Here is a 19427-nt window from a genome sequence, read left to right on the forward strand (position 1 = left end):
CGAATTTTCGTTTTCATTGTCCAATAACATTGCTATCAAATTTTGAATTTTTTATATATTTTAACATCTTAATAAACTACAAATATTCAAACTAATTTTGTTTATGTTTGAACTTTGAAACATGTGATTCAACTTTAAAAAGCTCATTTAGGTGCCAATTAAAATTTAAAAGCTTATTCAAGTACCAATTATAGTATAAAGACTTGTTTAGGTATAATAAAAGTATAAAAGTATGTTTAAATAACGTGATAGAATTCAAAGATTAATTATTTAATATATTTCTCAATCAATATTTTTCATTTATAAATTCATTACAACTACCAATATCTAAGCGGAGAACGCAGTCAGAAAATTCAAACATTAAGTAGATTCAAACATGCATCTACTATATTTTAATAAAGTTTTTTTTCTTACAAAAACATCTTTCATGTTGTCATAAATTTCTCATTTAAAAAAATTACTTACAGACTATTTTAGGAATTTCTTCATAAAAAAGCTATTACTTTAAGAAGAAAAAAATATTGTTATAATATAAACTAAAATTTCAAACATATACTAATAATGTAGTTGGTAGTTAATAAAAAAAGTCCAACTTTACGTCATTATTTTTTTTTGAAATACTTTATGTCATTATCTTTAATATAAACTAAAAGAATAAAATTTTAAATCTCATTTGAATCATAAATACAATTTTCAAAAGAATAAATACCACTGCGATACTAATTCAAATATGTTTTAGCTCTTAAATCATATCTGAATTCAATAAATCAATAGGTTTTTAGTAAAGAAAGTTTGAAGTCATTATTTTATTTATTTATTTTCATAAACACTAATTATACTACTTAATAATTTGTCTATGAGCAAGGTCGAGTCACAGTATGTTCACTTTTTTCTTTTAAATTTTAATTTGGTGTAAGTTGACAATTTAAACCGTTTATTTCTAGTTCCTTGCGTTTAATTTTTTTATTATATCACACTACAATATTATTATAATATTTAATTTCACAACTACTTCTGTTTTTACACTAATTATATATAAATATATTGTCCATTTAATAAAATATTAAATATATTTTATATTTTATAACTAATTTTAAGTTTAAAATTAATTTTTATTATATCAAGTTCGGGTGCAGTAAATATTCTTAACTAAAATCAGATGGACCACCCAGCATGCAAGAGCGAAGCTAATTTCCTTTTTCGGAATTATGCATCTTTTATTTTTGGAGGGCGGTCGTCGCCGGCACGTAAACAGGTGCACTGCGGAGTCAAAATAATAGCTCAGCTAATAGCGATGACTGGGCGAGCGAGCCGACTCGTTAGTCCGAATCCACGGTTAAACTGTCGGCTCACAACCTAAACCCTTCAAAAATAGACTAATAAAATATGGAGAGAAAAAAACATACCCATCTCATTACACAAATCGACCCTGAGAACTCCCGTCCAAAATAAATAGCGTAAGCAGTGACAAAATCACGCGCACGTGAGATGTCCACACGCACGCACTTCACTTCCACCTTCTCCACGTGTCCCTTCATGCTTTCATCACTCCATGAATTAAAACATTAAAACCTCATCACCCACGTTGATTCTAGAACCACTCTCCATCTCTCTACGCCACGTTTCCCTCCCTCTTCTCCTATAAATTCCTCCTCCTCCCTTATGTTCTAAAGTTTCAAGCGCCGTCGCCACATAAAAGATAGGAGAGAGGAGAGGAAAAAAAAAAGGGGTCAGGTATACCTGAAAGGTTAAAAACGTCAGAAAAAAAAATGACTGCAACGGAGTTACAGTTACGGTTACCCGCTGGCTTTCGGTTCCATCCAACGGATGAGGAACTGGTGATGCACTATCTCTGCCGTAAATGTGCGTCTCAGTCTATCGCCGTCCCTATTATCGCCGAACTCGATCTTTACAAATACGATCCTTGGGATCTTCCTGGTAATTTTTTTATCTTTTCTCTAATTTCCGTAAAACTTTTTCATTTTTCGTATGGGTTTTATATTAATTTGGTTTGTAATTTATAGATTTGGCGTTGTACGGTGAGAAAGAGTGGTATTTCTTTTCACCGAGAGACAGGAAATATCCGAACGGTTCAAGGCCGAACCGTGCGGCCGGGTCTGGGTACTGGAAGGCAACCGGAGCTGATAAGCCGATTGGGCAACCGAAACCGGTCGGTATTAAAAAGGCTTTGGTGTTTTACTCCGGGAAAGCTCCGAAAGGAGAGAAAACTAATTGGATTATGCATGAGTATCGATTAGCCGACGTGGACCGGTCGGTTCGCAAGAAGAACAGCCTAAGGGTACAATACAAATACACTTTCTCACCTCAATGGTTAAAATATTAGGGGTAAAGCGGTGATTTACATGCATGATAACTGTTTGGACTGGGACGTGAAGGCGAAGTGACCTTACCCTACTTGAACCACACAAAGAAAACGCTGGTCGTACACAGTGTGGTCCAGCAACATACAAAAACAGACCAAACAATTATAACTCCAATTAAATTATTAATAATAACAGTAGTTAGTTAATTAATCAAATGTTTTTTTTTCCTTCAGTTGGACGATTGGGTGCTGTGCCGGATTTACAATAAGAAAGGTTGCATCGAAAAACAACCTCCGCGAGGAAGCGTTACGAAAAAAGCTAGCGTGACGGAGATTGAGGAGAGTAAGCCGGATAATGGGACACTAGGCGTGGAGGCGTGTGAATTTCCGCCGGCAGCGACGGCGGTGGGTAACGATTACGTATATTTCGACTCGTCGGAGTCGGTCCCGAGGGTTCACACGGACTCGAGCTGTTCGGAACATGCGGTGTCTCGGGAATTCATGACTGAGGTTCAAAGCGTTCCCAAATGGAAGGAAGAATTGGGAATGGCCAACAATAATGCCCTGGATTTCGCTTATAATTACTTGGATACCAATATGGATATCGGATTTGCTTCACAGATGCAGAGTAGTAATCAGCTGTCGCCATACCAGGATATATTTATGTACCTGCAGAAGCCATTTTAGAGGAGAAAATAAATTTGGGCGTTGCAATTGAAGGGATACTGTGTTTTGGCGTATCGCTGGGTAACACGAGACTGAAAGTCCATGAGTGTACCGGTGGGCGTGCGCGTAGATAAAAAGAAGCTGCTTAAACTTTGAAATTGGTAGATAGAACGGGAAAGCCGGGGGGAGGTTGTTGATTATTTGTTTATATAAAATCAGAGAGCTAAAATTTGATGATTAAAATATATTTTAGATTTTAATATTTGTATTTTCGGAATTTAATTTCTTTTTATTTTTAAAAATTTGAAATTTAAGTCTTATTATATTTATTAGTTTAACATTTTAAAATTAAAAAAATACTTAATAAGTATATGATAAAATAACATTAAAAATCCTCATGCAATTTTTTTCTTAACAAACATCAATTTAAACTTGTCATAATAAAATAAATTAATATTTAAAAAAAATCATCAACATTTTAATTTATATTTTAAAAGTGAATGGACCAAATTGCATAAAAAACTAAAATATATGGATTAAATTTAAAGTTTAACATAATATAGAGGTCAAATAAAAAAATTGACATTTTCTTATAATGTGAAATAAAATAGCAAGGCAAATTTAAAACATATGTTAACTTTTTAACACTTTTTAATATATTTAAATTATATTTAACCAGGTAAAATATAAATTAAAAAAGTTAACCATTTAACAACTAAAGATTATAGAATCAAAATTATAATTAAGCATAATAAAGAGGCTAACACTTAGGTTTAACCATTTTCCCGTAATGTAAAAAAGAAAATTCAAGATAATGCATATGTGACATATAGGAAGGCCTTCATACCTTCATTTTTTTTTTATAGTTTTTTTTCTAATTTTTTTATTTTACAAAATTTAAAATATTAGCTTTTTAAAAGGAAAAATATATTTTTTAAGAGAATGAAAAAATATTATTTCTTTTTTTAAATTAAATTATGTTTATAAAATGTATATTTATAAGAATTGATCTAGCAAATCGCCCTTTGGTTGAAATAGAAAAATTAGAAATTTTGGAGACTGGCTTTCTAGGTTGAAGATCAAGTGTGAGTATTTTTTTCTTCTTCTAAATTTATTTTGTTTTTAAATTGATTTTTATAAATTTTATATAAAATGATAAAAAAATCATCATAATTATATTTGTTATTTTGTAAAAATAATAAATTTTTAATCATTTTTATTTGAATTGATATTCAATTAACTCAGTTACACCAATTGAGTTAAGCATTTAAATATTATTATATTATAATACACCCACGATGTAAATGAAAAAGAAATTATATATAAAATGTATTTATAAAAAATTGCATAAAAAAACAAATGAGATTTTGGTTAAAATAATAAAATTAAAATATCAAATATCATAGTATTTTGGGTTCAAATCTCATTATGTGTATTGTTTTAATTTTATATATAAATATAAAAATCCAAAAAAATCTCCTGGTATATTTGTTGTTTTATAAAATGATTTGGTATTTAATAATTTTTTGAGTTAGAATCTAGTTAATAGGTGACACCAATTCAGTTAACCACTTAATATATTGTATATGTGTGTGTATATGGGGTGAGATCTACACCATTCCATAACTTGTTTTAATATTTATATTTTAACAATTCAACTGTCATATTTTATACTCTATTCATGTGGTTCATACATATCTAGATTGAAATAAATTAAAAATTTTTAACTACTTGTTATGTAAAAAATTCCAACTATTATATATATATAAATAATAATTTCAATCAAGTTATGGAAAGATGTAAAACTATTTAAGGTTTACACCAGTATATATTAAAATTTGGTGTTAATATTTTATGAAAATTGAGAAGTTGATTTAATTGACTAACATTGTTAAACATTGATTTAAAAATAGAAATTCAAGAATTTAGATGTAAATGCAAAGATTAATAAAAATAAATAATTTAATAATATATAAAAATTGGTAAAAATCAATAATTTAATAATTTATATGTTATTCCTTTCAACAAAAGATGGATTAAATTGATCTTTTTTATAAAATAAAATGATACAATCGACAATCAAATTATAATAGGTTATAAGCATGGATTTTGCGTAAGTAAATAATTAATAACATTATTATATCCGAAATCAAATTTTAGTAGCAATAAAACAAAGTAAAAATAGAGTTTCATGATTGGAAATTTTGTTGTACATACATACATTCATTCAATTATATATTAAAAGCAAATTAAACACAGTGATGCATCTTTCAAATATTGCAAAATCTTGTATCTAAATTCCACAAGGACACATCAAGGTTTCTAGCAACATCTATATGTGAACAAAAATTACTATTTCCTTTTTGTATTTGCCATTAATACATTTACATTTTTATACCTTGTATTACCGAATAAATATATGTATTCCCAACATACTTTTTACCCTACCTTTTACAACTCCTTTTTGTTATCAAAGCTCTCGGTTGCGCACCCGAACATTGCTCTCACTCGAACCTTGTGTTTTAGGATGATTCTCTTCTAAAATACCAAAATTTGCAGCATATGGTTGTTGAATATCTTCTTTGTAATTACCGTCCAAACTGTTACTGCCAGAAAGAAAAAGGGTAAGAAAATGATGAATGCAATTATAAGTGACTGCTAAGAGAATGAAAGGGTTTCAGGATTACGGAAGCCTGTTGCAATCTGCCGATATCCAACCAATCCGCTGCTTCTCATTGTCGTAGACCACCATTTTGCCTATCAACGAGATGTCTGAGGAGAAAAAACAACGAATGAGGAAGAGTTCGATAACAAAGAACCATGAAAATGGTGGAAACGATTCTTAATGTTATTTATCACCTCCGATTACATTCAAGTCTCCCAATCCTGCTTCCGTGCCATTCAAGATTCCAAAGCAAGCATTGCCATCTTCCTGAGAACGGAAGAGCATGTTAGAAGTGTTGTTGTAACTGTGTCCACTAATATCATTTTGTTGGAGAACCAGGGATCTGCTTACCGTGACAATAAGATACGCTTCCGGCTGTAACTCCAGCTGAATATTCTGGGTGTCTTTAAACTTCAGTGTCAAGGTGCTGAAATAGTTCTTGACATCATGAACAGATTTGAAAGGTTTCGTTCCTTTCCAGCAGATCGGGAGAGCTTTATCCTGCACTGTGTCCAACGGCTTCTTGGTTAAGCCTTTCCTTACCTGAGACATGAAATACGAGATCAGTTCCTTAAGAAAAGCTTAAAGATTACTCTCAATGGGAACACTCCCACTCGTTTACTTACCAGAGTGAGAACTCCTTCGTAAACTTGGAAGCCAAAGTAAGTGTACGAACTCCCACTGTCAAATACTACTTTAAGGTCCTTTATACCAGTCGGCTTTCCATCAAAGAAGACTTCTGCTGGACTTGACAAATAATGTTTACTGAAACAAAATGATCAATGAAACAGAGATGAGAAAACAAATGTTAAGGGTACGAGGAGTGGCTGGAACTTAATAGTACTTACGAGTTGGCCGATACAGGCATCCAAGACATTCCAGAAGGGACGAGATCATCTCCTAGGAACAAAAATCCTCCACCTTTCCCACTTAAACAATGGCCTAATACATTTCTTGTGAGATCAAAGCTTCGCAGCTGTGACAATATGCTTGCTTTGCCATTGCTAAGCCCAAGGACTCCAGCTGCTGGAGGATCGTATGGGCCAGGATTTTTCAGATCATAAGCACATCTGTTGAAAAAGGATAAGAAAATACGATATTGGTTATAAGGAAATAGGCTCTTCCGCAGCCATTTCAACATATCAGGAAATTATATTCATTATGGTTTAGGTTCCTTGTTGAGGTAAAGAGCAAAAAATACACACCCGAAAGTCAATGGGAGATGAATAAGAGAACCATTCATAAATCTAAGAGAAAAGACATCAGCGACCACCACACCAAGAACTGAACCATGATCAACGTAGTCAATCTCAAAGTCACATTGGTCATCCGGTTTCTCGCAGTGAGGACTTTCAGGGAAGTGAACCACGCCGCAGGAAGGATGCTCACAGCTTACAAGGATGTGTTTCTGGGGCTTGTAAAGATGATCGATTGGCTACAGAGACAAAGACATAGCAAGATATAATTCAGGACATGATAGGATTCAACATCTATCGAAAATTTTACCTTGGTGCAACCAGTGCAAGGCGCATCGCATTGGACCCATGTGAGGTCACTGCCAGTATCAATATCGAACTCGAAAACCTTGGGTGGATTGCCTATGGACAGTGATATAGAATAGTACCTGCACAAAAGCATGATTTTCAATCATTTGAGACAATGGCAAAACAATAGCACTAAAGATTCTAGAGACAAACAGAGGAACTATATTTCAATGAAACTACAACCCTAAGATAAAAAACCCAAGGAAATTTTTCAAGAATTTCTTCCAAAAGGTTAAATATTCTCTAAAAAGAGACCAATTTATAGCCAAATTAATATACAAAACTCGGAAGAACATGTACATATAAAGCCAAACATGCACAAAAATTAAAACTTCAAGAAACCTAATTCAAAGAAAGAGCTTATCCAAGAACTAATCAAGTTGATCAAATGGTACTAAGATTTCTCAGTAGAAAACAAAGACTGAGAAGAAAAATCAATAAAGAATCTCATTCATGCAATAAAACAAACAATTATCGGACTTAAAAAATATTTAAAAGAAACCCAAAGATCGAGCGAAGCAAACATAAACAATTTTCACATTTAAAAGAAAATGAGAACGTACCCAAGAGGATAAACATTCCCAGTGACAGGAAAAAGAAAAGATGAATGAAACCCATTATGAGGCTTAAGATGGGTTGACTTTTTATTGTTGGGTTGCTGACTGGCAGCCGAGAAACACCCTGGAAAATTTACAAGAAACAACATCATGAACATCATCATCAGTGCCACTGTTGCTTTGCTTTTCTTTACATCCATCTTTTTTTAAAACTTGGACAGAAAGTTGGATTCTTGGGAATCTAACAAGCTAAAAAGGTAAAAGAGAGCAAAAAAAAAAGAAAGCAAAAGGGCGTTTTGTTTGGATTAAGAAAGGGGATTTTTGTGAAGGAAAGGATTTAGGAAACAGCTAAAAAAGGAATTTAATTTCTGGGTTTTAAGTGAATTTATAAATTTGAGTTTGCAGCTTCCTACAGCCTCCACGTTTCTTTTTTGCAGATAAAATATTTGTTTTTTAGTCATCGATTTTCGGAACTTTTGGAAAATATACACTGTTTTATGGAAAAGCCAATTATTATTATTATTATGATTATTATTATAAGAGTGATTGATAAAAAAAACTTATTAATAAACACAATTTTTTAAAAATACATATAAAATTCAAATATTTTGTTTTAGATTGATGTAAATATATGTTAAATGTAAATATATTTAATTTTTTAAGTTCATAAAAATATCACAAAATATATTAATCATTAATATTTTTTAATATGGCAATGATTTCTTTTTATTAATAATAAATAAAAATAAAAACTGACTATTGGAATATGTATCAAATGTTTATTGTTGTGGAAGTTTTTTTCACACATTCAATGAACAGTTTAAAAAGGTATATTACTAACCTCGTAAATACGAGAATTTAAGTTTGATCTCAAATAATTTTATTTTTCTCTTCCAATTATAAAAAAAATAAGAAAAGTAAATAATAAAAATTATTAAAAATATGAAAAGAGTTATAAAAATTAATGGCTAAAGAAAGAATAATTTTTAAAGAAAGAATAATTTTTTAGCTGAAAAGAAAATCAAAATGAAATAGTGAATACTTGAGTCTTGATAGGGTTTTCTTTCTTAGAACGTGTCTTTTTTTAAAAGAATTTTTTTTAATATTATAGAATTATCGTTTATATTTTGATTTATTATTTTTGATACTAATTTAGTAAATTAATTCATGACATCATATATTTCTGATAATTACTCAATTTCTTGTAAATGACCAAACTGCAAAGAAATCATGGAAATAAGAGAGGCCCCTCCAGCCTCTGCTAAATGAAGAAGCTATGTATTTTTTTTTACTGCATTTTATTTAGTTTTTTTTTTCTTCCAAACAAGTTCCTGTAGCATATTACAAGAGAGAAAGATTCAAAATGAGCCAAACTTGCGATTACAATCCGCATTAGCCCATCCTATCATCTGATTCTCGTTGTCGTATATCACCAGTTTGCCTTGCAATGAAATATCTGCACAGCACAAACAACCCAATGTTCATATATTCCAAGTAACATGAATATATATACACATACACGCTCTTATTACCTCCAATCACATTGGTAGTTCCTAGTCCAGCTTCGGCGCCATTCAGAATTCCAAGGCAAACATTTCCTTGTTCCTGAGAAGCATGAACTTGTTAAATTGGATTCTATGGATTTATTATCTTACTTCCGGTAAGTTTGACTGTTTGCAGGGGGTTTTTCAGGTACTTACAGTGACAATGAGATAATTTTCAGGTGGTAGCTGTAGCTGAACGTTACTTGAGCCTGTAAAACTCAATGCAAAGGTGCTGAAATAGTTCCGAGCATCTCGCATGGATTTGAAAGGCTTAGTGCCTTTCCAGCAGATCGGTAGAGCTTTATCTTTCACATCATGTAGTTGCTTTCCACTGAGATCTTTCCTTATCTGAAAAATGAAGCGAGCAATCAAATTCCCTTAATGTGTTTGCATTCATAAGGTTTTATGCATTGATGTTTGTTGATGTCTCACCAGATTAAGTACGGTTTCATAAACTTTTAAATTCAAGTAAGTGTAAGTGGAACCAGTATCGAAGATAACGTTAACGCCTTTAATACCAGTAGGCTTCCCACCGAAAAGAAGTTCTGCCGGACCGGATGAATAATGTTTACTGAAATGAAAATCAAGAAGAAAGAAACATATGTTAAGAGGCAATAAGAAAGAACCAGTATATTGATTCATTGTGCTTACTAGAACCAGTATATTGATTCATTGTGCTTACTCAGAGGAACTTTGTAACATCCGTGTCCAAGTCATTCCCGATTTTGGGACGAAATCAGCCCCAAAGAACAAAAACCCTCTATTATCACCGAGGCAATGGCCAAACACATTTTTGGTTACACCCATGCTACTCAATTGTGATGAGATGCTTGCTTTACTTTTGCCAAGCCCGAGGACTCCGGCAGTAGGAGTTGGAGGGTGAAGACCACGGTTTTGAAGACAATGTCCACACCTATGGATGAGGGGAAAAAAACACAGATGGTTGAAATCACTTCCAGAATTCATAAATGAGAGGAAGAGTTCGAAATAACTACCCGAAGGCCAAATGAGGTTTAGAAAGGGTGCCATTGACAAGTCGTAGGGGAAAGGTGTCTGAGACAATGAAACCAAGAACTGAACCATGATCAGCATACTGAACTTGAAAGCAACATTTTTCATTAGGGTTCTTGCATTGAGGTGGATTGGGAGAGTTAACTGCAAGACATATGGGGTCCTTGCAGTCCACAAAGTTGTTCTTAGACGGATTGTAAAGTTGATCACGAGGCTGCAAATCATGAAAATCAAAGGCATTAATCATCATAAGAACCTAGCAGTGCATATCATTATATTTTGAGTGAGAAATTTTACCAAGGTGCAACCAGTACAAGGAGCATCACATTGGACCCAAGTGAGGTCACTGCCAGTATCAATATCAAGTTGAAATGGCTTAGGTGGGTTGCCTATATCAATTGTCACAGAATAATACCTGATGATTGATAGAAACACAAATTCCATGAAGTTCAGTAATGTTGTACTCTACAAAAAGAGCAAATTCAAGCCCAAATTATGATGAACAATCAAATTTCAAAACAATTAGAAACCCAAGAAAGCTATCAACTTATAATGGGGTATTGGTGATTTGGCCAAAGAATTCAACTTGGAAAAACAAAGGATCCAAAATGACACATATTTAAACAAAATTAACCAACATATTTATCAGATGATCAAATTCAGAACAAAAGCAGCATATTGATGAAACCAACAAAATAAATAAACTTGGAAAGATCCAAGAAACTAGAGAAAACCAACATTTCAAGAGAACAAAAAATTTACAATAATTAAAAAAAGAAAGCAGTACCCAAGAGGATAGACATTGCCAGAAACAGGAAGAAAAACAGAGGAGCGAAAACCGGCCCTAGGATGGATTGAGGTAGGCTTCCTAGGAGGTTGACCTTGACCGATTGCTGCAAGACAGCCGTGAAGAGATGCAGAAAGAACCTGAAAGATCAACACCATGATCATCAATGACACTCTTCTTCTCTCTTTCATTTTCTGATCAGCCATTTCAGCTATAGAATCGAAAAAAATCGCAAAAAAAGAAAAGAAAAGAAAGAATGGAATTGTGGGAATCAGAGACGAAAAGGGTACTTAACAAAACCATTGAAAAGTCTGGAAAAACTTGGCCAGGAAGGTGTGAAAGATGACTGCTTGGGCTCCTTTGACTTTTTACGCGCGCTCTTTTCAATTTCTTTTTTTTTTTTTGAAATAAAAAATTATTAATATCGTAAGAAAATGGAAAATGAGAGAGGATTTAGAAAGGGGAATGGAATCTTTAGGGATTTGGCAGTTTCAATTCAATTCAACTACTATGCCTTACGCGTTTCTCTACGCGGAAAGCTTAAGATGAAAAAATTAAGGGATTTTGTAACTGGAAAATTTTTATTCCTACAGTGGTGAGAAAATAAAATAAAATTGATTTCAATAATAGTGTTTTTATTCTATTTTTATTAAATTGGCTTTAATTTTATTTAATTATTAATTAAGTTTATATTAAATTCATTATCTAAAAGTGTCACTTAAACTATACTCATTATCTAAATTATTCCAACCGTAAAAAAAATCTATTAGTTAATCATTTTGTCGTGACATTTTTAAATTAAAACTAAAATTAAAATTAAAATATAAAAAATTAATTTTAATTACATTAAAACTTTTAAATTTTTTACGCACTCTCATTCCTCACATTCTTTCTTCTCTTTTAATGTATTCTTTTTAATTGTTAGGGAATTGTTTTTTACAATCCTCTTACCAAAATTTTCTTCTCAACTTCTTTTTGGTATTTGGATTTCATGATTTATATAAGTTTTTTTATTATAGAGGTTGGCACAATATTAATTATTCTATGCAAAGTATGTAAAAAAGAATAAATGAAATTATTTTTAAGAAAAACAATACATAGGTTTTGATCGGGATGAGAAATGAATTAAAATCGAGATTTAAAAACAAAAAAGAAACTCGTAAGATCTAGGTTTTGATGAATTTTTTTATTGGTTCTTAAATTTTCTATCACCAAAGTTTTTAGGTGAAAAAAAAAAGAAAAAAGAATGTGTTTATAAGTTTTTTTTTTTGGATTTTTTAGTTAAAATTGTCACGTGTCACAAGATGATTGGTTAAGAAAAAATTTTTAATGGTTCGAGTAATTTGGATAACGGAGTATAGTTTAGGTACCCCACCTTGGGCAACAGAAAATAGTTTAGGTATCACTTGTGACAAAAAAAAAGTTTAGGTACTAACTAGGGAAAAATGGTATAGTCTAGGTACCACTTATGACAAAAAATGGGGGTAAACTAGAGGTGTTCATGGGCCGGGCGGCCCGGCCCGACAGCCCACCCGAAATATGGGAGGGTTCGGGTAAAAATATAGGCCCGAAATATGGGTTTGGGCAAAAAAACGAGGCCATTTAGAAAACGGGCCGGGCCTCAGGCACCACTTTTTTGGCCCGGGCCCAGCCCGAATATAATAAATATATATTTTTATTTTTTAAATTTTAAAATATTTTAAAATACTTTTTTATTTTTTATTTTTAAAATAAATTTTTGGTGTTTATTAAAAAATGGGCTGGGTCCGGCTCGAGCTTAAGAATTTTTTCCCGGGCCGGGCCTGGACAAAATTTCAAGTCAATATTTCGGGCAGGGCCAGGGCCTAGGACGCGGGCTGAAATTTTTTTCTGGGCTCGGCCCGAACCCGGCCCGGCCCTGCCCATGAACACCTCTAGGGTAAACTACACCCAATATCACTAAACTATTAGTAATTTTACATTTTGGTCACTAAACTTCAAAAAGTTACAAAATGGTCATTGAACTATTCGAAAGTTTTCATTTAAGTCATTGAACTATTTTGAAAGTTTTTTTTATTTAAATCACTAAGCATTTAAGCTTTTTTTTAAAGCCTAGCTAGCGAACACCAGGTAAGATTAGACGATCGATACGATAGATCAATACCCATTGACGAGTTTAGAAATATACCTTAGATCCAAGTTGATTTGATAGTCAGTAGAGATCGAAGAATTAAACTGTTTGGATTTTAGTTCACATATTTGTGACGTTTAAAGCTATTTTATGAAAAAATTGAATTGTAGAAGAGAAGGGGAATTAGAACTTTCGATTGGTGTAGGCGATACGAACAGAGAAGGCCATACAACAACGATTTTAACAACTCAATTGTTTAAATGTAAACTTTCGAACATTTGAGTGACCATTTTATAGCCTTTTGAAGTTGAGTGAACAACACATAAACTTACTAATAGTTTAGTAACTTTGAGTGTAGTTTACCTACAAAAAATTTAGGTACCAAATTGAAAAAAAATATAGTTTAAATATCGAATTATGATTTAAGCAATTATTTAAAGTGAAATGATTTTATTTTTAGTTAACTTTTTTTCTTTTATAATATAAACATGAAAAATTGGACAACAAAATTTTAAAATTTTAAAATTTTATAATATAATATAAAATATTATGCACTTAAGCTTGTTTAAATCGATGTACTTCAAGTTATTGCAACAACAATGTTAATTAAATTAAGATTTAATCAATTCATTCAAGTTATATTTGACTATAAATTTTAGTTGATTTAAATTGTCTCTTCAAATAGATAGTGAAATTAGTTATTGTAACGGTAAAATTAAATTTAATGTGTGTTTTAATTTAGACGCACATGAGGTGAGGATAAAAAATTGACAATTAAAAACATTAAATTATGTATGCAAAACAAATACTTGAAAATTAAATATCATATCATATATACAGGTATATTATGTTACAAGGTTCTATATAAAAATAATAATAAACAAGCATACTCACATTACAATTTTTTTTTTACACTCGATACTTCTATTTGAAGCACTTATTTTTAATTTGGATAAATTACTGTTTTGCTCCATGCCTTTTAAATTATATTATAAATTACTTTAAACATTACTTAATTATTACATGTATATTAAACTTTATTGTTATTGTTTTTATGATTTTTTTTTGGTTATTGTAATTGTTTCCATCCCTCATAATATTATTATTATTATTTTGAGCATGCTACTAAAGAAGAAGCCGTGAGGCACGTAGAAGCCTTCGCCATCCTTGATTAAATAAAGAAATTATATTTTTGTTCACTTTCAAATTTTAATAATATAATTTGAATCTTTTAGTATAAAAATTTTAACTTTAGATCTTAAAAATATTATTAGATTATGATACCTCCATAGGTGAAAACCTTCTTGTAATATTTATAAATAATATAAAAATTAAATATGATTTTGGTTGAAATAATAAAATTGAATTAATAAAAATATTATGGTTTGGGTTCAAATCCCTAATATTCCCACTATATATATATTTATTTATTTTTATCAAATACAAAAAAAAAACATAAATACCCTCAAAATCATATTTGTTATTTTATAAAAGAAAAGAATTTTTGATAATTTTTTAACTAAGTTGAGACTTGATTGATTCAGTCAATCTATATAAATAATTTTATTTTAATACTAATACAAATTTTCACCTACCTATAAATAATCAAATGCAAGTATAAAAATATAAGATAAAAATAATACAAACACGAATATGTTAATAATTTTATATAAATGATTAATTTGTTAAATTTTATATAAATATATAAAACATTAAATTCAATCATATTCATAATCAGATCAGTGATTGAATTGGTCAAACTATAGGTTCATCACTTCAACCAGTCTATTCGATTCAATTAAAAATTATTTAAAAAATTCATAAAAAAATAAAATTAAAAATTCTATTCAATTGGTCCGTATCGATTCTAGAGTTAGCTGTTTCAATGTCCTTCTTTGAACGGTATTCTGACCGAATCTCGATCCAACTAATTCGATCGACCATTTTGTTTCAATTCAAACACCCTCGATATATGTAACACCCCAAACCCGGCCTAGACGTTATGACCGAATTATGAAGGTTACAATGATACCCAAAGCTTTGATCATTTTGATTTTAACAAAAAGTATTTGTCACAATATACCCAAAGTATTTTGAAATATTTGCTTATATAATTAGTTATTTGAAACCATTTTGCCATAGTTCCTTATTTCGTAAAACACTAAGTTCCGATTATATATGTAGCGAAAAGATCTCATAGAATTATTATTTTTGGAAAACATTAAATTTAACAAATCGTTCGACTTGTTCAGTCGATCATAAATCATGCTGACTTATCAAAAATAACCATCTAAAAGAATATTTTGCAAAACCCAAAACCAAAGTAAATGTCCCCAAATTAAACAATTTAAAAAGTTCGTAAAGTCTGAAATAAAGTTCCAAAACTAAATTAAAGTTCAAATAACCAAACCGAGCTCCGAGATTGCCGGCAAATCCTAAGTCTGAGGATTACCTGAAAAATTTTAAATTAACAAAGTGAGCTAGAAGTCCAGTGAGTGCATTGACCCATATACAAAAATCATACAGAAATCATACAGAACATGCTTATATGAAAATATCAGAATAACATATTAGAACATAACAATCTTACCCCCTCCGCTACACATCATCTTCGTCCAACCTATCACACCAATTAGGACTACAAAAGCCCATCTATCCATCAGACCATGTTGTTGTTGCATGCCACTTAGAAATTATGCAGCTGAGCTACCAGATAGATATTGCGGATATACCACCAGAAATGCAGTAATACTACCAAAAACACACTTCCTCCAGCAAATATCCTATCCCACCCCAATGTACATGCATTATCATACTAATATCTCATGCAACGTATAATAGTATCGAAATAGAAATATGTCATGTTCATCAGTGTCATTAATACAAGCTTATCACAAAACTTAAACGGAGTTACTAATCACAACCATGCTTACTAACATACAAGTACATAAAATTATAGTCTTCTATACTTACAGAGTACTTAAAGATCCGATTTTAAAACCTTATCCCCAGCCCAAAATGGTCCCCACAAATAGACTACAATGGGCCCACACGACCCAACAAGCCAGACCGTGTAGTCCACACACCTTATCTCATTTTCACGTGTAATCGCACACACCATTGTACTCTACACGGCCTGGCACACGGCCAACTATATACCCGTGTGGTGCATACGGCCTGCTACATAGCCATGTGGCGCATGCTGCAGTTCAAAAACAACTTAATTTTCCAAATTTTTCAAGTTTTAAATCGATGTTTTCAGGTTAGAAACACACACTTGATGCTATTGTAATATTGACACTAACACAACAATGAGATCTTGAACACAATGTACACATCTAAGATTAATAAAAAATCTAATATGAAATCAAGACGCGAATTCAACGCTTAACACCAAAAATTCAATCCCTATGATTGATGTTTCACCACTCACCTTAAGGAAAACAACAACTTTAACCCGTACTTAATTCGTCGAGGGATCGTTGAGCATCGCACGATAATCTCCTATCTGTACATTAAAACGATCAAATTAGACATGATAAATAATTTAAGAGATCACTTACTTTTTATTAGAACAAAATAGCAAAAGTGATACTATACTATTAAAAGAAATGCCATTGTTCTTACCCGTGATATAACACCTTAACCCAAAACTTCAATCCACAATGGGCCGATACCCAAAACAGGGAAACGATGGTAACAAAAGATGGGAACGACAAAAAGATAAGGACAAAAGAGCGCTTACGCTGGATAAACACTAAGATGCTCATTATGCTCAGCCTTAGTATTAGAGTATACCAGAATATCATCGATAAACACTACGACGAACTGATCCAGATACAGCTGAAACATCTGATTCATAAGATTCATGAATGCAGTTGGAGCATTAGTCAAACCAAATGGCATAACTAGAAACTCGTAATTACCATAACGAGTCCTAAAGGCGGTCTTATGCACATCGGACTCCTTAACCTTTAATTGATGGTACTCAGGACGGATATCAATATTTGAAAACACAAATGCCCTATGAAACTGAATAAACAATTCATCGATCCTTGGAAAGGGGTACGTATTCTTTACCGTCAACTTATTCAACTATTGGTAATCTACATACATTCTCACGATACCTTTTTTCTTAACAAAAAAACCAGTACTCCCTACGGGGACACACTAGGTTTGATGAACCCCTTATTGATAAGTTCCTAAAGTTGTACCTTTAATTTTTTTAGCTTATTCGGTTTCATGCGATATGGTGCGATGGACACCTTAAGCTGTTCCATGCAAAATCTCAATTTCGAGCTCAACTTTTCTATCCAATGCTAACCCATGCAACTCTTCAGAAAAGATATTTGAAAAACCCCTAATTGTTTGAATTCTTTTCATAGCTAAACCTACCACACTCGTGTCATACACAAATGCAAAATACGCATCACACTCTTTTCGGACCAACTTATCAGCTACCATTGCAGAGATTACATTAGAGAGGTAATCTTGAAGCTCGCCAACAATCACAACTTCCTTTCCATTCCTGACCTTTAAAGTTACCCTTTTAGAAACATAATCCAAACAGACTCGATGCTCTACCACCCAATTCATATCCAATATCAAGTCAAACTCTCTAAACGAAAACTCCATCAAATTAGTCAGAAACACAAACCCTTAAATCTCAAATGAACACCTCCTAAATACCTTATAGACTTACATTGATTGCCCTAATAGACTAACCATAAAAATCTCACTACTAGTATCCTCAGCCAAAATCCCCAAATTACTAGACACACTACTAGCAATGTATGAATGTGTAGAACTGTTATCAATCAAAGCAAAATAAAAATGCGAGTGCATAGCAAACGTACTGTCTATCAAGTTAGCCATATCTCTATCCTTGTGGCACCTAGCTGCATATACCAAAATTGGTTATCTCATCTCAGTCTGAATCACACCTCTACACGGTGCCCTCTGTCCATGACCACCTCTATTACCACTACTGAACTAACCGCGACCCTTAGCAGGCTATTGAACTGCCCTTTGAAGCTGAACATGATCGTGAACCGGAGCTCGCACCGACTCAACCAAACAAGGACACTCACTAATCTGATGCTCAGTAGACCCACATATCGCCCGAATGACGTCTATTACAATACCCACAAATCGAAACTCACTCAACCTTGACAGCTGCCTCGACTTGCTGAGGTTTATCAAGTCTGGCATTTTTCTTAGGTCGCAAAGTTGAACTAGAAGGATCCGAATCCCTTTTACCATTACTTAGATTCTTTTCCTCCTCCCTCTTCTTGCGTCCCGCGCTTAATCTCTTCAACCACTTTGGTATTTTCCACTAATACTTTGAAGACTCGCTCCTATTGAGGAGCAACCAAAAATTTCAAATCACAGTGAAGACCATCCTTGAATCAAATACTCTTGTTGTAATCAATCGCTACTAAACTCTGAGCATACTTGCTCAGTCTAAAAAACTCGACCTCATACTCGACCACTAACCTCTCACCCTGCTTAAGCCCGATAAACTTCAACTTACATGCCTCAATATACCTCGCCCCTACATACTTTCTTTGAAACGCACTCTGGAACAAAGCCCAAGTCACACGCTCAGCCCATGTGCCCCGCTCAACTAATTGCCACCACTAATATGCTTCATCGCAAAGCAAAGATCTTGCACCCTTCATTTTCTACTGAAAAGTGTAGCCTAAATCATTCATAATTCTCTCTGTAGCCTCTAACCAATACTCAACCACAATCAGGGTGACCGCAATAACATCGCGAAATAACTTAACACCGTTAGCCGGAGTCGCTCAGTTATTGACCCTCAGCCCCCTGATACGGATTGGGCCCCAGCAACTCTCTTTAAAATCCTTATCATAGCCTGGGACAGTACGTCGTCCCCAATAGTTTGAGCCTGAGACTCGGTCTCAATAGTAGGTGTCCCAATAGTCTCACTCGTATTTAAATTGGGTATGCTGCCCATAGAAGATGGCTTAGCTTGAACCCCTGCGATGGCCATCACACCCATGATTACCAGGTTCTCGAGTTCCCCGCATACTCATTATCTTATTTACAATTTTAGATTTTTAAGAATTAGCTTAGGTTTATTGAAAATCCTAAGTTTAGAGTTTTATCAAAGTTACTTATCAGAGTTTAAAGAATGTTTAATTTGCTACAGTCTCTAGAGGCAAATAGCTTTTCTTAAAGTAACTAATGTAAAAGT

At 32.6% G+C, this 19427-nt stretch overlaps 3 protein-coding genes across 6 annotated transcripts; 1 reads left to right on the forward strand and 2 right to left on the reverse strand.

Moving 5' to 3' along the window:
• Window positions 1-1664: 1664 nt before the first annotated feature.
• On the forward strand, window positions 1665-3284 carry LOC107910379 (NAC domain-containing protein 2-like). The gene is given in 3 exon segments (NM_001327036.1): window positions 1665-1938; window positions 2025-2299; window positions 2558-3284. Coding segments are annotated over 3 exon segments (897 nt in total). The 5' UTR covers window positions 1665-1769; the 3' UTR covers window positions 3011-3284.
• A 1971-nt stretch (window positions 3285-5255) lies between these two features.
• On the reverse strand, window positions 5256-8161 carry LOC107910380 (aspartic proteinase Asp1). Of its 2 annotated transcripts, none has more exons than XM_016838204.2 (9): window positions 7762-8161; window positions 7161-7278; window positions 6860-7089; window positions 6503-6724; window positions 6281-6419; window positions 6006-6197; window positions 5849-5921; window positions 5677-5761; window positions 5256-5595 (listed from the first exon to the last, which is right to left on the reverse strand). In XM_016838204.2, exons 1-9 carry the CDS (start codon window positions 7953-7955, stop codon window positions 5460-5462), a joined length of 1389 nt encoding a protein of 462 aa, XP_016693693.1. In that variant the 5' UTR covers window positions 7956-8161; the 3' UTR covers window positions 5256-5459. The 2 variants fall into 2 exon arrangements, with proteins under 2 accessions (XP_016693693.1, XP_016693694.1); XM_016838205.2 differs by having other exon boundaries at window positions 5256-5589; window positions 7762-8150.
• An 825-nt stretch (window positions 8162-8986) lies between these two features.
• Window positions 8987-11648, reverse strand: LOC107910382 (aspartic proteinase Asp1). Of its 3 annotated transcripts, none has more exons than XM_016838208.2 (9): window positions 11398-11626; window positions 11098-11237; window positions 10608-10725; window positions 10295-10524; window positions 9982-10212; window positions 9732-9870; window positions 9456-9647; window positions 9288-9360; window positions 8987-9211 (listed from the first exon to the last, which is right to left on the reverse strand). In XM_016838208.2, the coding sequence occupies exons 1-9, from the start codon at window positions 11398-11400 to the stop codon at window positions 9114-9116; spliced, it is 1224 nt and encodes a 407-aa protein (XP_016693697.1). In that variant the 5' UTR covers window positions 11401-11626; the 3' UTR covers window positions 8987-9113. The 3 variants fall into 3 exon arrangements, with proteins under 3 accessions (XP_016693697.1, XP_016693696.1, XP_016693695.1); XM_016838207.2 differs by having other exon boundaries at window positions 11392-11626; XM_016838206.2 differs by having other exon boundaries at window positions 11098-11648.
• Window positions 11649-19427: the final 7779 nt, after the last annotated feature.

This window comes from Gossypium hirsutum, chromosome D02, assembly GCF_007990345.1.
Source record: "Gossypium hirsutum isolate 1008001.06 chromosome D02, Gossypium_hirsutum_v2.1, whole genome shotgun sequence".
NCBI lineage: Eukaryota > Viridiplantae > Streptophyta > Magnoliopsida > Malvales > Malvaceae > Gossypium > Gossypium hirsutum.